Source organism: Penicillium odoratum (genome assembly GCF_028828045.1).
Source record: "Penicillium odoratum strain IBT 22623 chromosome Unknown utg000003l_segment0_segment0, whole genome shotgun sequence".
NCBI lineage: Eukaryota > Fungi > Ascomycota > Eurotiomycetes > Eurotiales > Aspergillaceae > Penicillium > Penicillium odoratum.
The window spans coordinates 941214-962643 of NW_026643145.1; the positions used below are offsets into that span (position 1 = coordinate 941214).

General features: G+C 48.4%; 7 protein-coding genes across 7 annotated transcripts; 4 read left to right on the forward strand and 3 right to left on the reverse strand.

Moving 5' to 3' along the window:
• Positions 1 to 259: 259 nt before the first annotated feature.
• N7520_003587 (putative 2-methylcitrate dehydratase) lies at positions 260 to 2067 on the forward strand (the record flags this gene model as incomplete). Its single annotated transcript, XM_057137522.1, has 4 exons — positions 260 to 508; positions 574 to 1351; positions 1402 to 1586; positions 1636 to 2067. 4 exons carry the CDS (start codon positions 260 to 262, stop codon positions 2065 to 2067), a joined length of 1644 nt encoding a protein of 547 aa, XP_056997987.1.
• Positions 2068 to 2153: 86 nt separating this feature from the next.
• N7520_003588 (putative extracellular exo-polygalacturonase) lies at positions 2154 to 3483 on the reverse strand (the record flags this gene model as incomplete). The annotated part of the gene is made up of 2 exons (XM_057137523.1): positions 2154 to 2958; positions 3071 to 3483. 2 exons carry the CDS (start codon positions 3481 to 3483, stop codon positions 2154 to 2156), a joined length of 1218 nt encoding a protein of 405 aa, XP_056997988.1.
• A 707-nt stretch (positions 3484 to 4190) lies between these two features.
• On the forward strand, positions 4191 to 5470 carry pmeA (putative pectin methylesterase; the record flags this gene model as incomplete). The annotated part of the gene is made up of 6 exons (XM_057137524.1): positions 4191 to 4369; positions 4403 to 4631; positions 4741 to 4810; positions 4887 to 5306; positions 5327 to 5352; positions 5381 to 5470. The coding sequence occupies 6 exons, from the start codon at positions 4191 to 4193 to the stop codon at positions 5468 to 5470; spliced, it is 1014 nt and encodes a 337-aa protein (XP_056997989.1).
• Positions 5471 to 9024: 3554 nt separating this feature from the next.
• Positions 9025 to 9914, reverse strand: N7520_003590 (RING finger protein; the record flags this gene model as incomplete). Its single annotated transcript, XM_057137525.1, has 4 exons — positions 9025 to 9286; positions 9466 to 9540; positions 9576 to 9728; positions 9826 to 9914. 4 exons carry the CDS (start codon positions 9912 to 9914, stop codon positions 9025 to 9027), a joined length of 579 nt encoding a protein of 192 aa, XP_056997990.1.
• Positions 9915 to 10805: 891 nt separating this feature from the next.
• N7520_003591 (uncharacterized protein) lies at positions 10806 to 14189 on the forward strand (the record flags this gene model as incomplete). Its single annotated transcript, XM_057137526.1, has 4 exons — positions 10806 to 11045; positions 11095 to 11360; positions 11408 to 13469; positions 13527 to 14189. 4 exons carry the CDS (start codon positions 10806 to 10808, stop codon positions 14187 to 14189), a joined length of 3231 nt encoding a protein of 1076 aa, XP_056997991.1.
• A 1950-nt stretch (positions 14190 to 16139) lies between these two features.
• Positions 16140 to 17525, reverse strand: N7520_003592 (aminotransferase class I/II-fold pyridoxal phosphate-dependent enzyme; the record flags this gene model as incomplete). The annotated part of the gene is made up of 3 exons (XM_057137527.1): positions 16140 to 16469; positions 16522 to 16664; positions 16736 to 17525. 3 exons carry the CDS (start codon positions 17523 to 17525, stop codon positions 16140 to 16142), a joined length of 1263 nt encoding a protein of 420 aa, XP_056997992.1.
• A 311-nt stretch (positions 17526 to 17836) lies between these two features.
• On the forward strand, positions 17837 to 20383 carry bioDA (adenosylmethionine-8-amino-7-oxononanoate aminotransferase; the record flags this gene model as incomplete). Its single annotated transcript, XM_057137528.1, has 5 exons — positions 17837 to 18018; positions 18069 to 18162; positions 18210 to 19540; positions 19593 to 20161; positions 20211 to 20383. 5 exons carry the CDS (start codon positions 17837 to 17839, stop codon positions 20381 to 20383), a joined length of 2349 nt encoding a protein of 782 aa, XP_056997993.1.
• Between the last annotated feature and the right edge of the window lie 1047 nt (positions 20384 to 21430).

Consider the following 21430-nt stretch of genomic DNA (forward strand, 5'->3'; position numbering starts at 1 on the left):
TAGTAGGTGAATACTAGAAGTAAAAAATAGTGGACATATAGTCCTCAGTATCACATTGGTCTAACCGACACTAACCGACTTGACCGACTGGCCTCGGTAATATGAAATCAGCTTGAGATCACCCTTTTCTCCTTCCCCAACCTCTCCGCATTCTTGACTAGGTCGGGATCGTCATTTCCCTCATTTAATTATCTTCTCCTCCTTTTCTCCCCAGTTCAACATTGGATCATTCTTCTTGATCTCTTTCAATTGATTCACAATGTCCCTTCCCGTGAGACGGTTGACCCACACGGCTCCCCGCACTTTGGCCCGCATCCCCATCTCTAGAATCCCCTCTGTCTTCTCTTCTCCCATTCCTCGTGCTATTCGCACTACTGCCCCCAAATTTTCTACCATGGCTGCTCGTCAATCTGCTGCACCGGCTGTACCAGCCGATAAGGCCTATGATCCTGAGATCCAGGATATGGCCAAGTATATCCATGAGTACAATATTGACTCCGACCTAGCGGTAAGTTTGTTTGTTTATATCCAGTGGTTTGGGTTTTGGACTGATGATTTTGGTAATCGAATTAGTTCGACACCGCCCGTCTGGTCTTCCTGGATACTCTGGGCTGTGGTTTGGAGGCCCTGAAATTCAAAGAGTGTGCAAAGCTCCTTGGCCCCACCGTGGAGGGGACTGTGGTCCCTAACGGTACCCGCGTTCCCGGTACCCCATACCAGTTGGACCCCATCAATGGCGCCTTCAACATCGGTTCCATGATCCGATGGCTCGACTACAATGACTGCTGGCTCGCTGCTGAGTGGGGTCACCCTTCTGATAATCTGGGTGGTATCCTGGCTGTGGCGGACTGGATCTCTCGCACCAACCGTGCGGGCGGAAATCTTGGTAACGGCAAGATCTTGACCATCCGTGATGTTTTGGAGGCCATGATCAAGGCCCACGAGATTCAGGGTGTTCTTGCGCTTGAGAACTCATTCAACAAAGTTGGCCTGGATCACGTTGTCCTGGTCAAGGTTGCCACTACCGCTGTGGTCTCCAAGATGATGGGTCTTACTGAGAAGCAGACTGCTGATGCCATTACCCAGGCCTGGGTCGATGGTCAGTCACTTCGCACTTACCGTCACTCCCCGAACACCATGTCGCGCAAGTCGTGGGCTGCTGGTGACGCTTGCCAGCGCGCCGTGAACCTGGTTCTGAAGGTGCAGAAGGGTGAGGGTGGTCTCCACACTGTTCTTTCTGCTCCCACCTGGGGTTTCTACGATGTACTATTCAAGGGCAAGAAGTTCGACTACCAGCGTCCCTATGGCAGCTATGTTATGGAGAACGTCCTCTTCAAAGTCTCCTACCCTGGTAAGTCTCGACCCAAACGCAAATTTGTTCCATACTCTAACTTTTTCTAGCCGAGTTCCACTCCCAGACTGCCATTGAGGCCGCCGAGAAGATCAATAAGAAGCTGGCAGAGATGGGCAAGAGCGCCAAGGACATCAAGGAGATCACCAACCGTACCCACGAGGCCTGCATTCGTATCATTGACAAGCAGTTCAAGGCCATGGATAACTTTGCCGACCGTGACCACTGTGTTCAGGTGAGTCCCAATTCTACTCAATTTATGACCCAAATCTAATTGTTCCCAGTACATGGTTGCCACCATGTTGGTCTTCAACCGTCTGACCGCTAGTGACTACGCCGATGGCTCCGAGGCCGCCACCTCCCCCCTGCTGGCTGATCTCCGCACACGTATCCGCTGTGTCGAGGACGAGCAGTTCACCAAGGACTACCACAACCCCGAGAAGCGTACCATCCCCAACGCTCTGACTGTCACTCTGAATGATGGCACAGTCCTGGAGGAGGTCGTCGTTGAGGCACCTCTGGGTCACCGCCTGCGCCGTGAGGAAGCCAAGCCCGAGATTCTGGCCAAGTACAAGCGCCACCTCCAGGCGCACTTCGACCAGGCTCGCATCGATGAGCTGCTCAAGGTGGGCTGGGACCGCCAGCAGCTCGAGAACTACGAGGTCGACAAGTACGTTGACCTGTACGTGAAGGACAAGATGATCGCCTCCTCATAAGGAAAAACAAGACTTTATGAACATATATTTGCCTTTACATAGCAAGTCAGACAATAGACCGTGAATCACTTCCAACCTGTCCCCTTCTACCCCGAAGCTCCAGACGTACAAGTAACCCCCAAATCCTCCGTATTGGCACAAAGCACCTCACTATCCCCATCCGGCGCCACAACCGTATACCCACTAATCTTCGCCCCACAGCTCCCTTCAGCACCACAATCAATGTCCCCAGTAACACTCCCGTACTTCCCACTAGTCGTCCCACTAAACCCCTCAAAAACAACACCACTCAGCACGGCATCCCCAGGATACTCCTCGCAATAAGTAGTATCCTCCCCATAACAACTCTGAATCTGAATCGCATAATCACACCCCTCAACCACAACCCCACTCCACGTCACATTCGACACCGTAGAAACCCCATGACTTCCACCAGACGGATAAGTCTTAATTCCAGCGGCCTTGGTCGAATTAACCATCGTCGCGCCCGAAACATAAACATTCTTCACCGTATCATCATTCGACTTCCCCAGTGACCCGACGCTTAATCCATGGCTCCCTGTGCAGGTAATATCCGAGACTGTAACGTAGTTCGCGCCCGGCTTGAAGGCTACGCAGTCGTCGTCGTTTGTGACGGAGACGGAGGTGATGCTCACAGTGGTACAGGAGCCAATGTCGAAGCCGTCGGTGTTTTTGGCGGCGTTTGTGCTTTTGGATGTTGCTGACATCGTTAATGAGGAGAAATGGATGTTGCTGCTTGATCCAGTTACGGAGTTGAAGACATTCGGTGGGTTTTTCTGGGTTAGCCCGCTGATTTTTATATTTGTACTTCCTGTTATGTAGAGGAGGGTTGGGCGGGCGTAGCTGCTGTTCGAGGCGAAGAGGTCGTATCTATCGGATATTTCAAGGTTAGAATCAATATTGGCTCACTTTGGAGAGGTTTGAGTATGTATCAAGAAGCTTTAGCTTTCAATTGGAAAGATTATGGGAAAGGGGTTCATACGCATCTTGTCCATTTCCGTTAATCACTCCGTTCCCGGTGAGCGATCGCATTGTCATTCCGGTTACGCCATTGACATACATCATGGCGGTTCGACCTTCCCAGTAGTCTGTGTCGGAGGCGAACTTGAGAGTTCCCTCGATCTGGAAGTCACAGCCACTGCATGATGAGAAGTCGAGAACGCTGTTGATGTAGTATGTTGTTCCGGAGGGGATTATAATTATGCCACCGTCACCGCATGTTGATAGTGCTGATTCTATAGCGGGGACATCGTCGGTTGTTGATGTTCCTCCTGCTACTGGTGTGCAGGTTGAGGTGCGACTATTGAGGGTGCGAGATGGGGAGTGGAGTGAGAGGGCGGTGGTCAGAGGGAGGGATGAGATGAGATATAGTGGGATCATATTGATCTGGATCATATGATGAAAATTTTGTTGTTCATTTCAATCGCCATTTTGATCATGCAGTCCGAATTGCATTATATGTGCTTAAGCAAAGATGACAGGGTATCTATTATTGCCAAGAATTTAGCTATGTATCAGGTTATTCCACGCGCGGTTGATTTTCCGGATCTACATAGAATGACATAAACCTTGAGATCTTCATTCGAGGAACATATAGTATGCAGTTCCAGTGTTTCCGGCTTCGACATCAGAGTAACTGCAGGTCCGTCGGCCCCACATGGTTGAAACCTGTAACAGTTTCCGAATCTTTTCTTCACATGCAGTGGATTCTTCCAGCCAATGATGTTCTTAATGATGGGCTTGGACCTTGCGGAAAGAGGGGGCTTTATGTAGGTTCGATCGCTGAGTGCTGTGAGAGGCTGGGTAATGTAGATGCAGTTTGAGTTTAGCCGCAGGGAAGTAACCCTGCAGTAAGCGAGGTTTGAGGTTCCTGAATGGCACGGACATGTTTCGGAAAAATCCCCATTCATGGAATCATGAAACATGGAGAAACTACAGGATTACAACTAGAGTAGACGGATAATTCCTGATTGGAATTAGGGTTGTTTGGTGGAAGCAGTATTCCCAGGAGTGTTAATATTAATGTTAAATAAGCCCATGAAGACGATCCAGGTCATCTTCCGGGCAAAAATCTGAATTTATCCATCGCTAACTTATATTCAATGAAAATATTCGATCTTTTTATCTCGGTTCTGTACCTCGGTACAACTGCCTTCGGTACCCCAGCGAAGGGTGCCCGCGCAAACACCGTAAGCAGAACCACACCACCATCAGGATGCCTCTCTGTAGGCTCGAGCGGAACATACTCTACCATATCTGCCGCACTCACTGCACTAGGCTCGTCCACCTCATCAGCCTGCATTTTTATCTAAAGTGGCACCTACGCCGAACAGATCAAAATCGATTACGCGGGATCTCTTATTATCTATGGCGAAACGACGGATTCTGGTCTTTACAAAGACAACACTGTTACTATCACGAATACCATCTCGTCAGAAGAGGCCGGGTCTCTGGACCTGAGTGCGACGGTTAATATTGTATCGGATGGGGTTAGTCTGTATAATATTAATGTTGTGAATGGGTATGGAAAGGGAGCACAGGCAGTGGCGTGAGTACCAATCCACCATATCCCAGAGACAATTTGAAGTTTCCAGGCTAAAACATTGCAGTCTCGTCGGAAATGCAGACAAGCTTGGCTTTTATGCATGCCAGTTCTCTGGATACCAGGATACGCTCTATGCTAAATCTGGAACACAATATTACTCCAACTGCTTGATCGAAGGTACCTTTTCACTCTCTCCTGAGCTTTGAATGCGTCATTTCACGTTAAGTCAACTTGTCTCTGACACAAAGCACAGGAGCCGTAGACTATATTTTCGGCGACGCCTCCGCCTGGTTTGGTGAATGCGATATCGTTTCCAACGGCTCAGGCTCTATCACCGCCAACTCGCGTGAAGAATCTACCGATAGTTCCTGGTATGCGATCGATCACTGCAATATCAAGGCTGCTTCGGGTGTGAGTCTCGATGGTGAAGTTTATCTTGGTCGGCCGTGGCGCGTTCTTGCACGTGTCATTTACCAAAATTCCGTGCTGGGCGATCTGATCAATGCTGCCGGTTGGACGACTATGGCAACTGGGGCGACTCCGCTTTATTATGAATATGATAATACTGGTGATGGATCGTCTACTTCTGATCGACTGTATGAGACGTCGATCTCTGCGGGTGTTACGAAGACGACTGTTCTTGGTAGTGGGTATGGGGATTGGATTGATGAAAGTTATTAAATTTTAGTCAAGGAGAGAAGTCTGAAATTCTCGATTTAGTTATTTGTTTTGTTAATCCAACCCCAGAGTATCCGCGCCCAGAGTATCCGCGAGAAACAAGAAAAAAACAAAAAGAAACGTCCCCGGGAAGGCTCGAACTTCCAACCTCCTGATTAACAGTCAGACGCGCTAGCCAATTGCGCCACGGAGACTTGTTGTGGCGCAGTTCCTTATCTAGAGCTATAGCGGAAATTGAAATCACTTGATACATAATGTGAAAAGAATTTTATGGACAGCTTCCAAGGTTGGACTTTGGATGCCTTCAAATGTTTTTCCTAATAGAAAACCCCACTTATTTTCACATTTGCTTCAGTGCCATAGCGAACAAAATTGAACGAAGGCCTTTGGCTCTCAAATTATGTATTTGAAATCGAAACATTTTGAACCATTTGGAATAATGTGCTGAGAATATATATAATTGAACACACTGCATGTGAAATTGTGGATCTCAAGTATCTTCGAAAGCAACACTACAGCCCTACGTAGACTGCTCTCGAGGTCATTACCAACCCATTCCAGGCTGATATGCCCCGTTATTTTTCGGATGAAAGTGCAGTGTCGAAGCAAGGTTCTCTTCAGACCGGATGTCACGGGGGTCGCACTGACGATGCTAGGGCAGATTGGGACCTCGGGAGTGATCATGGGTATGCACCCAGCACTTGAGCATTTCACAGACAATATTTCTCAAGAAACTAGTCCCATACTTGATAGGTGCTATTATGGAAATCCAGCATGGGCCCCACGCCTATCATTTCCGCCAGGTAATCCCGTACCGCAGAGGTCTTTGTGTATATCCCGAATGACAATTTGCCCAAAATATCAATACTGCTTCTTTACCGACAATCATTTCTGACAACTAAACTACCTAAATCATATGATTTGTCATTGCAATCTACATTCTATATTGCCATTGGTACCATGCTGTTATTTTTCGTGTCGACCGTTCGCGGAAAATTAGGATTCAAGTATTTTCGGCCCGGACAATCACCGGCATCACATACAAGCTTGTCGGATAGCTATCTCCATGGTTATGAACATCGAGGGTTGAAGATAAGGCATTAATTCGTGGTAAGTCGTCGAATAATTCATGCTGCATTTCAAGACTCTACACTAAAATTCTGCTCAGTGCACAGATGACGTGTTCCGAACGCGTTGCAGAAAAATTCCTACCTGCAGTGTCCTGTTTTTCGCATCTCCCGCCTATATTAGATGCAGTCAAGCGTTCGATCATCTCAATCTCCCACTTTTTCTTCAAAATATTCCCAGGAGACGCTTGATACCTGGCAAATCTCAGTACCCAAATATGGCGAAAAAGAAAATGAAGCGGCGCAAGTCGAATAACGTAGAGTCCACGCTAGGAGAGAAATTTCCAGAGGGCCATGTGCTAAATGCAATTTCAGGGACCAAATTTGCAGTTACGTGTGGTCACTAGATCATAGCGCCTCAAATCCGGCCAATCCAATGTCATATCGCATAAAACTCATGCCGCCGCCATAGCCGTTCATTCCCCACAACATCCGCTACGATATTCGCTACGATGTTCGGTTCGGTTTCAGCGTTCCAACCTAGCTAGGCGCCCCGCTAGTGAAGTTTTCACTAATACATGGTTGGCCAAAGTTTTCTTCTGGAATTTCCCTTTGTTCCTTGGACCCCTACAACCCTTTGGACCCCTAACGAACTTGATCACACACATGATGCCGAGATCCGTTCAGCACTGGCCAGGAGGAATCCCCACTTCCATCCAACCACACCCAGAAACAGATATCTCTAGACCAAATCAAGGAGGAAGTCAAGGGCTGGTTACTATTTGTACAGGTATGTTCTTTATAGCATTCGAATTTCTCAAGTTCTGCGCTAATATACATCCAGGAGGATTGGGTTTCTGCAGCAAACGCAGGTTCCTCCGATGAGAAATATGAGTGATACCAACGCCAGCAACTGGTGGAAAAATGGGCTTCGGCTACACAGGAATTTCGTGATGAATTCAGGTCTGTCAAATCTCCGAAGTCTATTATACTAACGCTTTTTTCCGAATTCATTCAGGCGTACCGATCGCGTGCACCTGTGGGTCTTCCAGGCACGGAGGGGCCAAGATCGTCCAGAACTGAACGTATTGAAGGTCTTCGATACCCGGCCGAAGCATTAGAACGTCTCTACGACATTCTTCAGCCGAACAAAACCAGAAGCCTGATTTCTCTTGCCCCTATTGATGAGATCCATGCTGAAAATCGAGCGCGATGGGTGAAATTCACGATCATGTTGTACAACTATGATATCGAGACTGGGCACTGTCTACTCGATAATTACATTCCATCGGAGGCTACCCTCAATCCAGCAACCACTATCGATCCTTCAGTAGAGGATTATCTTCCCTGGCGGGATCTTGAGACCGCAAACTTCAGGTCAATCTATCTCACACATACTGGCAAAGTACTCTATCTCGGTAATTCAGGCCCATATATGTTGGTTGATGAAGTAGGTCTGGAAAGCGGGCGCCTAACAATTGTCGTGTATGAAATTAACGGGACTGTGAAAAAATCTGTTGAAGTCCGCCCGTTTAATATGAAAATGCTATTTATGAACGCTTTCGAGCATTGGTCAGGTTTTGGGGAAGTTAAGCATTGTGCCGGTGCTTATAGACACCAAAATCTGCCGTGAGTATTCTTTAACCTACCAAGTTAACCCCTACTAAGTTAGCCCAACAAAGTAACGTAGAATATCAGACTTGATATGGACCTACCGGTCGTCGATACACTCTGTCAAGCCAAGGACGCTAACCAACTTCCAAATTCAATGGTCCTCTGTGACCGAGAGCAGTGGACAAGTGATATTGAACTTTATGCTCCGGGCTATTTGGCTCTCGAGGCCGAAGGGCGCGGGGGAGAGTACCCCCTAACCCGTCTCACTGTACCAGACACTATCGAGGGGGTTCAGAAGCAGGTTATGATCAGGGTGATGGACCCCAATTTCACACACCCCAATTGGTCATTCATTCCTGCAGGTCGATTTCCATGAATCTACTAGCTACAAGTGAAGATATCAATTGAAGAGAACCGTTATGTTGCCTTGCAAAGTTAGGATACCACGATTTTAAACTGATCGCGCGGCAGATCAAGCGAGAAAAATGAGGAGGTCTTTGTTGAATTTATCGAGTCTTTCAATATATCCACGAAAATATACTCGGGGCAGTTTGCCGAAAGTTTTCATGGATGTGGTGATCTTGGTTCTTCCCATGCACTATTTGGTCGCTGCAGATGGCCCTGTAGATATTTTCCAATTGAATATGACGTTCGTGCTTGGAAGCCTGTCGGAGATTTCCTTTCTTATTAACATTTTGTACTTGGGTTCATGACTGATGCTAGATTATATCGATTTTGCGATTCAGATCATTCTCTGTTGACAATCCAATAATTTTCCTTAGATCGTATTTAACTATCGCACATGGAAGCAAACAAATTCCACGGCTTGTTTTATTAGTGCCTGTATAATCAATCTTAAGCATATTTTAAGGATATAGCTGCAAAAGTAGACGAGAATCCATAGATGCGAGTATATAGTCAAAGCAGTAAATAGCAATTTATCAGGAAAATTACTACATTTGAAGCTAGTCGTAGGCATATAGACAAATGTACATAATGATTATCGGCAACAAGATTCGTGGTATCTCGATATTATACCGAGTCCGAGGGCGAGTATGAAGCTTGGCAGATGGGACATTTATAATGCCGGTATTCAAACCAGGATGTAAGACAGGTTGAGTGGAAGGCGTGATGACAGTGACTCAAAACGATAATACGGTTTTCATTCCCTGAGTCGGGTATGAGCGTCTCATCTGGTGGAACTGGAGACTGATGGCGTGAATTGTGGGGTAGATGAACAGACTCAGGGGAAGAGAGATAAGCGGATGATGATAGAGATGAGAGGCAGATGGGACTGGAGAGATAAAGTCAACACCGAGACAAATACGAGATAGGAGGGTTGGTTGACGAAGACCGGCCAAGATATGAGCACTTGGCCACGGTAGAATGACAAGGAACAAAGTGACCGAATGTAAGATGCCCAGAGCAGAATGAAAGGAATAGTATGAGGGAAACCATATCAGGCAGGCGCACGCTTTGCCTAGCCTGGGCGTTCCCCACACTATATCATTACCCCTCGCGGCCAAGAGAAGTGCGATTTGGGACAGACTGTGAAATGAAAATAGAATAGAAAAATATCTTACCACATGTCTTGACTATAGTTGGCTGGATCGCCCGGGGAATTATGTTCCTCGAGCCATTGTTGCACAGAAACTTGCTGCATTGATGATGTGAGGACAGCGGTTTCACTAGCGCGGCGGGAGGTATCACGTCGACGGTGATACCACATGAGGGCCCTGTCACAGAATAGAATGTTAGTCATATGGAAGAACTTCCATATTGTTCTGCTGCAGGAACATATGTAGCCAAGACTGATGATGCCCAAGGACTCACATAGGAATGAAGCTGATCAGGGAAAACAGGGCAACAGCACCGATAATGATGCCGACTACCTCACCCTGCGGCAGACTATCGTCAGCCATGGTTAAGCAAGGTCTCGGACCTCAAAAGTGATGGACAAGTGAGAATACGAGCAGAAGCAAGGCCCAACAACCACTGGGTCTGGCTGCAATTCGCGGGAGATGATGCAGCTTCGATCAGAATATCTGGATCACGGCTAAGAAACACTGCATAAACATCAAAGAGATAACATATCTGAAAAATAGCCAAAGTCCACAATCAGATCAAGTTTGCCACTGCGGAGTAGTTAAGAGACCAGAACCAGAACCAGAACCAGAATCACGGGAAAGAAGACCAGATTTGAACTCTACAGTGGACCCTCGGACTTCACAGGAAGTCCAGCCAAGAAAAAATCCAAGATCAGCCAAGAATGACACATCAGGAGTTAGGAAGTTGTCAAGCGCGGAGTTTCCTTCGCCCAGACAAAAGGCCAGGATCCCGCTCTTGGTATTCCGCTCCACCAATCAAAGTCCCAATGACTGACGGCCGAGACAACGCCGAGAACAGTCGTGTGCGTCATTTTGCCTCGGCAAAAAATGTAAATAACACGCCAAGATGATCCGCACTTTCTCGATGTTTGGTTGATTATTTTGATTGGCTGGAATCGGTATTTCCCCAGATCTCATTATTGCCTTATGCCCAGAATGATATCTGATGGGACCCGATATACCCCGGGGACCCCGATTAGACTAAACGGAATTTGCCATCAAACCCGGTTGGGAAAGGTATTTAAGGGCTTTGATATCCCCAAGAGAAGTAAAAAGCACTTAAATTTTGTACTTAGGCAAAGTCGAAATCTAGATCTTTACTCTGTATGGACTGTCACTCTGTTGAAGATACTTTCTATATGACACCTCCTTGAGCAACATCTAGAATTGAAAGAACTAGTACTACACATTACACGCAACTAGAAAATGTCTGCGGAGAAAACCCAATCCTTTGATAACATTTCCCACCCCTATCTCTCCAATCCACCACACAATCTTACATTTGAGACTGTGATCAATGAGCTAGGCACAAACTCGGAAGATGGTCTCACCACAGAGGAAGTCAAGAAACGCCTTGAAATATATGGCGAGAACATCCTGGAAGGAGGCGAAAGCGTCTCCTTCGCAAAGATCATTATTCGCCAAGTCGCCAACGCAATGATGCTTGTAAGTATCAGAATCTCCAACAAACAGAAATTCTTACTCACAATACTAGATCCTCATTATCGCAATGGCAGTCAGTTTCGGAATCCAATCCTGGATCGAGGGCGGATTCATCGCAGCGGTCATCGCTCTCAATGTCGTCGTGGGAGTCTACCAAGACTTCGCCGCCGAGAAAACAATGGACTCACTCCGCTCCCTGAGTTCACCAACAGGAGTAGTAACTCGCGACGGAGAGACTGCCACCGTCCCCGCCAACGAAATCGTCCCTGGCGATATGGTCGAGCTCAAAGTCGGCGATACCGTCCCTGCAGATCTCAGGTACGAAACCCACCTCAAATACAAGACCTTGAACTAACTCCCCATAGACTGGTCGAAGCCTTCAACTTCGAAACAGATGAGGCCCTCCTCACAGGCGAATCCCTACCAGTCCAGAAAGAAGCCGAATCAACATTCGACCCAGACACCGGACCAGGAGACCGTCTCAACATCGCCTATAGCTCCTCAACCATAACCCGAGGCCGCGGTCGAGGCGTGGTAGTAGGCACAGGCATGAAGACCGAGATCGGCGCCATCGCCGCCGCGCTCCACGGGAACGACTCCAAGCGCCGCCCAGTCAAGCGAGGCCCAGAAGGTGAGACCAAGAAGCGTTGGTACATTGAAGCGTGGACATTAACCACCACGGACGCGATTGGGCGGTTCCTCGGTATTAACGTCGGCACGCCACTGCAGCGCAAACTGTCAAAGCTTGCACTCCTCCTCTTCGGGATCGCAGTTATTTTTGCGATCGTGGTTGCGGCGGCGAATGACTGGCGCGGAGATAGTGAAGTCATCATTTATGCGGTTGCGACTGGATTGGCTATGATTCCTGCTTGTCTTGTTGTTGTTTTGACGATTACCATGGCTGTAGGGACGAAACAGATGGTTCAGAGAAATGTTATTGTTCGGAAGCTGGACTCGTTGGAGGCGTTGGGTGCTGTTACCAATATTTGTTCGGATAAGACAGGGACTTTGACGCAGGGTCGAATGGTGGCTAAGCGGGCTTGGATTCCTTCTGTTGGGACTTATTCAGTTGGATCTTCGAATAAACCTTATAATCCCCAGGAAGGGGATCTGAGTTTGACAGCCGAGTCGCCGATGAAGTTGCATGATTCTAAGGGTGGAAATCTCATGAGTCCTGATGACTTGATCAAGGATAATGAGTTCCAATCCTTCCTCAATGTCGCTGCTATGGCTAATTTGGCTCGGCTGCATGAATCTGCTCACGATGGCTGGCAGGCCCGTGGCGAGCCAACAGACATCGCTATTCAGGTGTTCGCCTCTCGCTTTGACTGGGGTGTTGATCGCTGGACAAAGGGCGATAAGCCGATCTGGCAGCAAAAGGCTGAGTACCCCTTCGATTCGACAGTGAAGAAGATGTCAGTCATTTTTGCCAGGCAGAATGCAGGTGCGGATCAGTCAGAAGAGATGATTTTCAGCAAGGGAGCTGTTGAGAGGGTACTCGAGGCCTGCACGACTATCAAGTGGACACCCGATACGCCGTCCGTGCCTTTGGACGAGGAAATTCGCGATGAAATCCTGGAGAACATGGAAGCGCTCGCAAAGGAGGGCCTAAGGGTTCTCGCGCTCGCCGGTCGTGAACATCTCCCCTTCAGCAACACCGAAACTCCTCCACGAGAAGAGGTTGAAAAAGATCTCGTCTTCTACGGATTAATCGGTCTATACGACCCCCCTCGCCCCGAAACTGCAGGCGCAATCAGCCAGTGCTACAAAGCCGGCATCTCCGTCCACATGGTAACAGGAGACCACCCAGGCACAGCACGCGCGATCGCTGCCCAGGTCGGAATAATTCCATCAAACATGGAAACGGTCGCAAAAGATGTCGCCGACGCGATGGTCATGACAGCAAGTGAATTCGACAAATTATCCGAAGACGAGATCGACAACCTCCCCACTCTCCCATTAGTGATCGCTCGATGTGCCCCGAATACTAAAGTCCGCATGATCGAGGCTTTGCATCGTCGTGGTCGCTATGTGGCGATGACGGGTGATGGAGTGAACGACTCTCCCTCGCTGAAGCGTGCCGACGTGGGTATTGCCATGGGTCAGAATGGATCGGACGTTGCAAAGGATGCGTCTGAACTTGTCCTGACGGATGATAATTTTGCTTCAATGATCAATGGGATTGAAGAGGGACGTCGAATTTTTGACAATATCCAGAAATTCATCCTGCATCTCCTGGCTGAGAACGTCGCGCTTGCTTTGACTCTGCTTATCGGTCTGGCGTTCAAGGACGACACTGGCCAGTCTGTTTTCCCGATCGCCCCCGTTGAGATTATTTGGATTATCATGATTACTTCTGGTCTTCCGGATATGGGCTTGGGAATGGAGATTGCAGCTCCAGATGTGATGGATCGACCACCGCAAAGCGTATGTACCCCAATCCTCGCCTCACATAATTCATAGAAAAATGCTAACACCGCACAGAAACAAGGAATCTTCACCTGGGAAATCATTATCGACACCCTAGTCTACGGCGTCTGGATGGCAGCGCTCTGCCTCTCAGCATTCGCACTAGTCATGTTCCGCTGGGGCGACGGCAACCTAGGCGAAGGCTGCAACACGCAATACAACGACCCAAGCAAGCCATACAGCTGTGACACGGTATTCCGAGCCCGGGCCACAACGTTCACCTGCATGACCTGGTTCGCACTCTTCCTTGCCTGGGAAATGCTGGACCTGCGCCGAAGCTTCTTCTGTATGCAACCCAATTCCAAGCGCTACTTCACACAGTGGATGCACGATGTCTGGCGCAATCAGTTCCTGTTTTATGGTATTATCACAGGATTTGTGCTTGCTTTCCCCATTCTCTATATCCCCGTTATCAACCACAGCGTGTTTAAACACACCGCTATTAGCTGGGAATGGGGTATTGTGTTTGTGGAGACTGTTCTCTTCTTCCTTGGTATCGAGGCGTGGAAGTGGTGTAAGAGGGTTTATTTCCGGCGCCAAGCTCACAGGGCGGAGAAGGAGGGTGAGGTTCCGCGGGATGAGAGGCGTAGACTGAGGGATTTCAGTCGTCAACCTACTATGAGTCGGTCGGAGACTCAGGCTACTGGTGATATGAAAATTGAGCAGTCCATGGTTTGAAATTTGGATGTAGACGTTGGGTTGTTAAGAGACTGCGTTGATAATAATTGCGTAAGTTGGAGGCTGTGAATAGTTGTTAGACATAGACCAATGATCTGTTCTTACTGAATCACGTTAATATTAAACAGTAGAAATCGGTTTCCGGAATAATTAGGATTCTATTAGTAGTTGACGGCGGCGCTTCAAGTTGTCACAGTCTCGCCATTCTCTTTCAACTCAGAGTGACACTGATCAGGGTAATCTGTCTCTGTCCAAGGCTCCCAGAAATGAGCGCCGCTTTTGAGAGAAGTGACGCTCTCCCAGATCACACAAAGCACAAACATCGCCATGATGATGGAGAGAATGGCCGTAGCCCCGAGATGGTGAGCAAGAGGTAGCAAAATGACTATAACTGCAGTAACTGGTCTCATGATCAAGCGCACCGGCTATACAGCATCAGCAATCAAATCTCAGACGGAACACATCAACACGTACCTTATCAACGCAAAGAGCCCCTCGCTCATCCTTCGACCCATGCAGCAACGCAAAAACATACAAACAAAACATCCCAACCCCAAGACCACAACACAACAACCACCGCTGTGCATCCTCAAATTCCTCCTCCTCAACCGAAGCAGCAGCAACATGCCCGCCGGCCAAAAGACTCGCAATAAGCGGCAAATGCATAATCGCAAATGCAAAAGCCGTATAAATATTATTCCTCAACGGATGAGTTCTCTCCAACGCCCCATCAGCATGAACATACAACCAGTTCAAACAAAAAGCAATAACCAACGTCCAAACAGCCCTCAACAACCTCTCATTCAACCCAACAGCAGCATGACTTCCCACGATAATCAAATACAAAAACTCCCCCAAAGCAATAATATAAAACGCCGCGAACCGATCCGCCTCATGCGGAATATCCACCGCAGTCGAATATTTCACGTTCAGCATCCGTTTCGCAGCAGGCGAGTAAGAAAATACCCACGATATCTCCTCAAGTACAACAGCGACAACCGCAGCGGCAATCTTACTGCGTATAGACACAGACTCGAAGTATAGCGGGATATACACGGCCAGTGTCACGATTGAGAGACCCGCCCAGAGACGCTGCTGCGGACGGTGCTGATAGCTTGCGAAGGAGTTATAAAGATGTATACATACTAGTGAGAGTCGAGCGGCCATGTATGAGCCCACAGCTGCGCGCATTGCGCTAATTTCTTCGTCGACTAAGGGGGCGTTGTTCCCGTAGACGACCATTAGAGCCATGATCCAGAGAATCAGGACGCGTTGGAGTAGGTCATCGTTGTAGAATGAGTTCATTATCTCGCGAAGATCGCTCCAGACATGCCATGACGGTGCCAGGATTAGCTGTGAATAGAATGGTTAGTGCGGTGCTAGCTTTGAGGGGTTAAAGTCTTACAATATACTTTACAAGTTTTGCGCCGGAAATGTCATCGGCGAGTGTGTCGGCGAAGTTAGATAGGATTGCGACATAGAGTAAGTCCAGAAAGAGTTCAAATCGGCCTAGATGCGGTGGATGAGTGAGGTGTTCTTATCTTTAATTTTGCGGGATAGACGCGTGGTTAGGACGGATCTCACCTGCCTGTCGTTCCTCGTCGTGGCGCTTCACCAGCCGTCCATGCTCGAACCATTGTAGGGCGCGCGGCTGTCGAATCAGGTACCGAGTTTCGGATTGAACCTCTTGCGCTATTTCTGGCTGGCTGGCCATTTCATGAAGTTACATTGTAAGCTGACGCGGGGTTGCAAGGGATGAGCTTGTAGCGATCGGCCCGGTTCTTGGCATTTTATCTCACCAATCGATCTGCACTGGGACCCATGAGGCTCTACAATATGGAATCGTTAGTATATTCTTTCAGTAAATTTTTTTATTCCCTTCTGTTGCAATTCTGTTGCAGCACCTGTACCTTGAATAGATTCATAATTTAAAAGATAAATATTTCCAAATCATAACTTCGTCCCCCGTTGCGCTGGTGCGATATCCAACCACGATTGGATTGTTCGTACAAGTGCATCAACCTCTTCTTCCGTGTTACCAGCATGCAAACAAACACGCACACGCTCCTTTCCATCGGGAATAGTAGGGGGCATAATAGCACGGACGACTAATCCAGCTTTCTGACAAAAGCTTGCCAATTCGCGCGGTTGGGACGTTCGAAGCGAAAAGATGGGTGATGTTGGGAAATGATCCACTTCGAACATGACCGAATGACGGGTCTGAAGGGTAGCTAAACATTTGTGAAGATATCCGATCAATGTCTGAACTCGGTGTTGCAGCTGTCAAGACTCATTAGCAGATGTGTGATGACAATTAGAATTCCACACATACCGACTCGGTCTGTCCGGAAGATAAGAGCTCATAGGCCGTTCTAATAGATGCAAGGAAGGGAAATCCCAGAGCAGTGGTATAAATCAGGCTTCGGGCATAGTTGATCAGATAGTCCCTGGTTTCAGGCCCACACAAAACCATAGCTAGAAAATTGTTAGTCGAATGCGTGAGAGACTTCACGAGGATCGCGCGGGAAGACTTTGAAGGAACTTACCACCATGACTCGCCAACGCCTTGCCGAATGTATGCACACGAATGAACATTTTGTCTTGAACTCCAAGTTCCTGCACCACACCAGCACCCCGCGGGCCATAAACACCAGTGGCATGCGCCTCATCAACAATGAAATACCCATTTCCAAGTGGAAGACACTCCTCCACCACAGCGAGGAACTTCTTAATCGGAGCCACATCCCCATCCATACTATAAACCGACTCAATAACAATAAAAACATTCCGCGACCCATCTCTCACTTTCGGATCGCGTTCTATCTCCGCCTTCAAAACCTCCCGCAAGCTAACAGGACAGCTATGAGAAAACATTTCCCGCCGCCCCGCTCTTGAAAGACGCATCCCCTCATGCGCACTCGCATGGATAAGCTCATCGTATAGAATAAAATCCCCCGGCTGAGGAATGCATGATAGCACTCCTATATTCGCATCATACCCGGAATTGAATAGTAGCGCGGATGGCGCTTTGTGGAAATCGGCCACGAAGCGCTCTAGCTCCTCTGCGTACGCTGAATTCCCGTCTAGCAGCCGAGAACCCCCGCTGGCGAATGGGAATAATTCCGGCGTGTTGTTCAGATGTGCTAGGTACCGGGTGCGATAGGCCGGTGCTGTGGAGAGAGAAAGAAAATCATTGGATGAGAAGTCGACTGCTGTCCCTGGGAGGATGGTCAGTCTGCGCCGGGCGGATTTTTTCTCTCTGCATTCTAACGTGTATTTGAATGAGTCGACGAGTGTTTTTGCAGTATTTGCACCAGTATTACGTGGTGTTTTCATCTTGCATTGGTTCCTGCAGGAATGACAGGAAAACGTTGGGCTCGGATAAGAATGGTTAATGATCCGAGTTTAATTTCGGATAATCCGGGGACATCCAATGGCAGGAGCTTCTGTTATTTTTGTTCTGACGAAATCCCCCGTTTGTTGGGGCTCAACGTAGAAAGACCTCGGTCGTCGGTGAAAAGGGAAAGTGAATGGTTGTGGAGCCGGGGAAAAAAGGGAAGTTTGATTCGCCAATTGACGTAACCTTTCCCCGAACCGCAACCGCAACCAGCCTTGAACTTGAACTCTCAACCCTCGGTCCCTCAACAATGGCTCCAGTCGGGTCGGGCCTTTGGCGCACATTACGCGCGCATCAAGTGTATGGCGCGAATACAGATGTTGGCAAGACGATTATGTCAACAGTGCTGTGTAATGCCGTCCAGAGACAGAAACAGCGGGCCGCGTTCCTGAAACCTGTATCCACCGGGGCATTGGATGATGCCGATGATCGGTAGGATTGGCAGGTCCTGTTGAAATGGAAAATCCTAATTGATATGATAGGCACCTGGAACGGTACGGAGCTGGAACATTGACTAAGTGCTTGTACCAGTTCGATGAACCGGTTAGCCCGCATCTCGCAGCGAAATCGAAGACTGTAAGTGTATCTATTATTAGATGGAACATCGTCGCTAAAATGGTCAGATTCCACGGGATGATGATCTTCTGGCATCCATACATAAAACCCTGTCCGGTTGGGCACGGTCGGACGTTGACTTTGCCCTGGTTGAGACCGCCGGCGGCGTGCATTCTCCCGGTCCCAATGGCAATTCCCAAGCGGACCTCTATCGTCCGCTGCGACTACCCATTGTCCTGGTCGCGGATTCTCGACTAGGTGGTATTTCTGCGTCGATATCCGCTTATGAGTCTCTATTGCTCCGTGGATACGACGTACAGTCGGTGTTATTGTTCCGCGATGACTATTATCAAAATCATGAATACCTTGGCGATTATTTCCGAAATAAAAGCATCCCTTTGGTGCATCTCCCAGCTCCGCCTGCGAAGCCCTCACAAACGGACGCCAGTGCTCAACAAAGAGACGAAGAGGCTATGCTGGCCTATTACGGCCAAGCATCCCAGGAGTCAGAAATCTTGCGTCTTCTTGAGGAAATGACTATCAAAAATAAACAGCGGATTGAGAGGCTGGAAGAAATGAATGAACGTGCGCAAGACCTGATTTGGTATCCCTTTACTCAGCATCAAGGCATGCAAGCCAAGGATATCACTGTCATTGATTCTGCCCATGATGATTATTTCCAAACATTTAGTTCCGGTCGCACGGACAAGCCGGGTGAGCTCCAACCAACCTTTGACGGTTCAGCATCTTGGTGGACTCAAGGCCTGGGACACGGAAATCCCGACCTATCTCTCTCGGCGGCCTATGCAGCTGGTCGATATGGCCATGTCATGTTTGCAGGTGCAGTTCACGAGCCAGCTCTTTCTCTCGCCGATAACCTGTTGAAGACCCTTGACAACCCGCGCTTCAGCAAGGTATTCTACACCGATAACGGCAGCACCGGAATGGAAGTGGCTATCAAGATGGGACTTCGGGCTGCTTGCGATAGATATGGTTGGGATGGTAGCCAAGAGAAAATCAACATTCTTGGCCTTAAAGGAAGCTATCACGGTGATACCATTGGTGTGATGGACTGCTCGGAGCCATCGACCTACAACAAAAAGGTGGATTGGTACCGCGGTCGCGGTCACTGGTTCGACTTCCCCTTGGTTAAAATGGTCGATGGTAAATGGAAGGTGGAAGTTCCCACGGAGCTCCAAGAAGACCTAGGCTCGGACACAGAGTTCAGCTCTTTGGGATCCGTGTTTGATCTTAACAACCGATTGGGCTCCGACGTCAGCCAGCGCTACAAGGAGTACATCCACCGCACCATCAAGGATCTTGTGGAAACCCACGGAATGAAGTTTGGTGCTCTCATTCTGGAGCCCGTCATCCTAGGCGCCGGCGGAATGCTATTCTGGTTCGTGATCCCACTAGGTACAAACTACCCTTGACTAACAAGATCCTACTAGTGACCCCTTATTCCAGCGATGCTTGACCGACGTTGTCCGCGAACACCCAGAGCTCTTCTCCCCCAATGCGACATCTTCTAAGGAATCTCCATCGTGGTCCGGCTTGCCAATTATTTTCGACGAAGTATTCACTGGACTTTACCGACTCGGACGCTCGACTTCAGCATCCTTCCTCAATGTCCACCCCGATATCGCCGTAAACGCCAAGCTCCTCACGGGTGGCCTGATCCCTCTCTGCACGACAGTAGCTAGCAAAGAGATTTTCGATACATTCTCTAGTCCGGAGAAGAGTGATGCCCTCCTTCACGGCCACAGTTACACAGCCCACGCTGTAGGATGTACAGTTGCCGTGGATTCGCTCAACGCGATGTCTAAAATGGACAAGGATGGTTCCTGGGATGGATACCGTGCAGACTGGCAGACAAACACATCCTCGGCCTCTACGCCGGAAGTATGGAGCGTCTGGTCGAATGGCCTTCTTCAGGATCTTTCCTGTGCGACATCCGTGGAAAGCGTATTCGCCATCGGAACTGTGCTCAGCATCTCCTTGCGTGATGCACAGGGTGGAGGTAAGTTCCCTCATAATTATGTCGCAATATTTACTCATTGAGATTTCAGGCTACACCTCCACTGCCGCGAAGGGTCTGCAGCAGAAACTGGCCATTGGTGGAGATCAGTTCAATGTTCATTCTCGAGTCTTGGGGAATGTGCTCTACTTGATGTCTAGTGTCACCTCTAAGCCCGAGTCATTGAGAGAGTTGGAGAGTCTTCTCCGGTCCGCTCTTTTGTAAGTGATTAGCGATCTGATATCGACTGTTCAGCTGGGAAAGATCACACTGCTCGCCTTGCACGTATACATTCCAATACCTTCTACCTAAGATCCGGACTAGTAATGTCCCACATGAAGTATCGCAACTTATCCGCCGTTTTTCAAGTTAACGATAACCCCCTGCCGGTAGTTTCCGAATTTATCCTCAACCCCGCGTGGAGAAGTCCGAATCTAGATCACTGGGGAAGGACTTTGTAAACCTTGCTGTGTAAACCTTGTCTAAGGTGACTGGGGAAGACCGACGCGACTCCAAATTTGTCAGAATTTCCCCACAAGAACAAGTGGGTCGATGTAGTCATAGAAATCGAAGTTTTCGGCCGTGCTCCTTCACATATATTATTGACATGCATGTCTACCCTTTCTAAGCGAAATTTTGGCAACAAAGTTTCACCCCACAGAAATCTCCATCTCCCATAAATGTGTTTATTGATTCGGCGGTCCCTTTTGAATACATTCGAACATGAATACTATATCAATATCTTGGCACGCCAATTATCATTTCCTGATCCAGTTCGGCCTTTGCAGCCTCATCTGAATCTGAATAAACCACGGCAAAAAGACCCCGGCTGGTAAAGGTTGACGTGTGGAGATCCCCAGAGACAAGTGGTATGAGATTACGAGATGTAAATGTCCAAGGCAAATTGTTCTCTGGTATAGATAAAATTTCTTTCCAGAAGAGCTTGGCAGCAGGTCATGCCGGGAGCTTAAACGGTTCCCCTGACTAACAGTTTCTTCTCTTGGTGGCGATGATGCGCCTTGAGCCGCAGGGACTTACCGCAGTTGGAGTATGTACACCCCACGATCAATTGTATCAACGTGTTTGTAAAACAATCATGAACATTCGAGCACTCGACAACTGAAAATAGCTGCTTTCACAATGTTTAGATGCACGTGTGAGTATTATCTCTCATACACACCACACGAACTCGCTAAATCTGGGCGTTGGAGTTTAGATTTGATGAAAAGTTCGGCTATCGTCGGCCGTTAAGGGTCCCGAGATTCCGTTAGC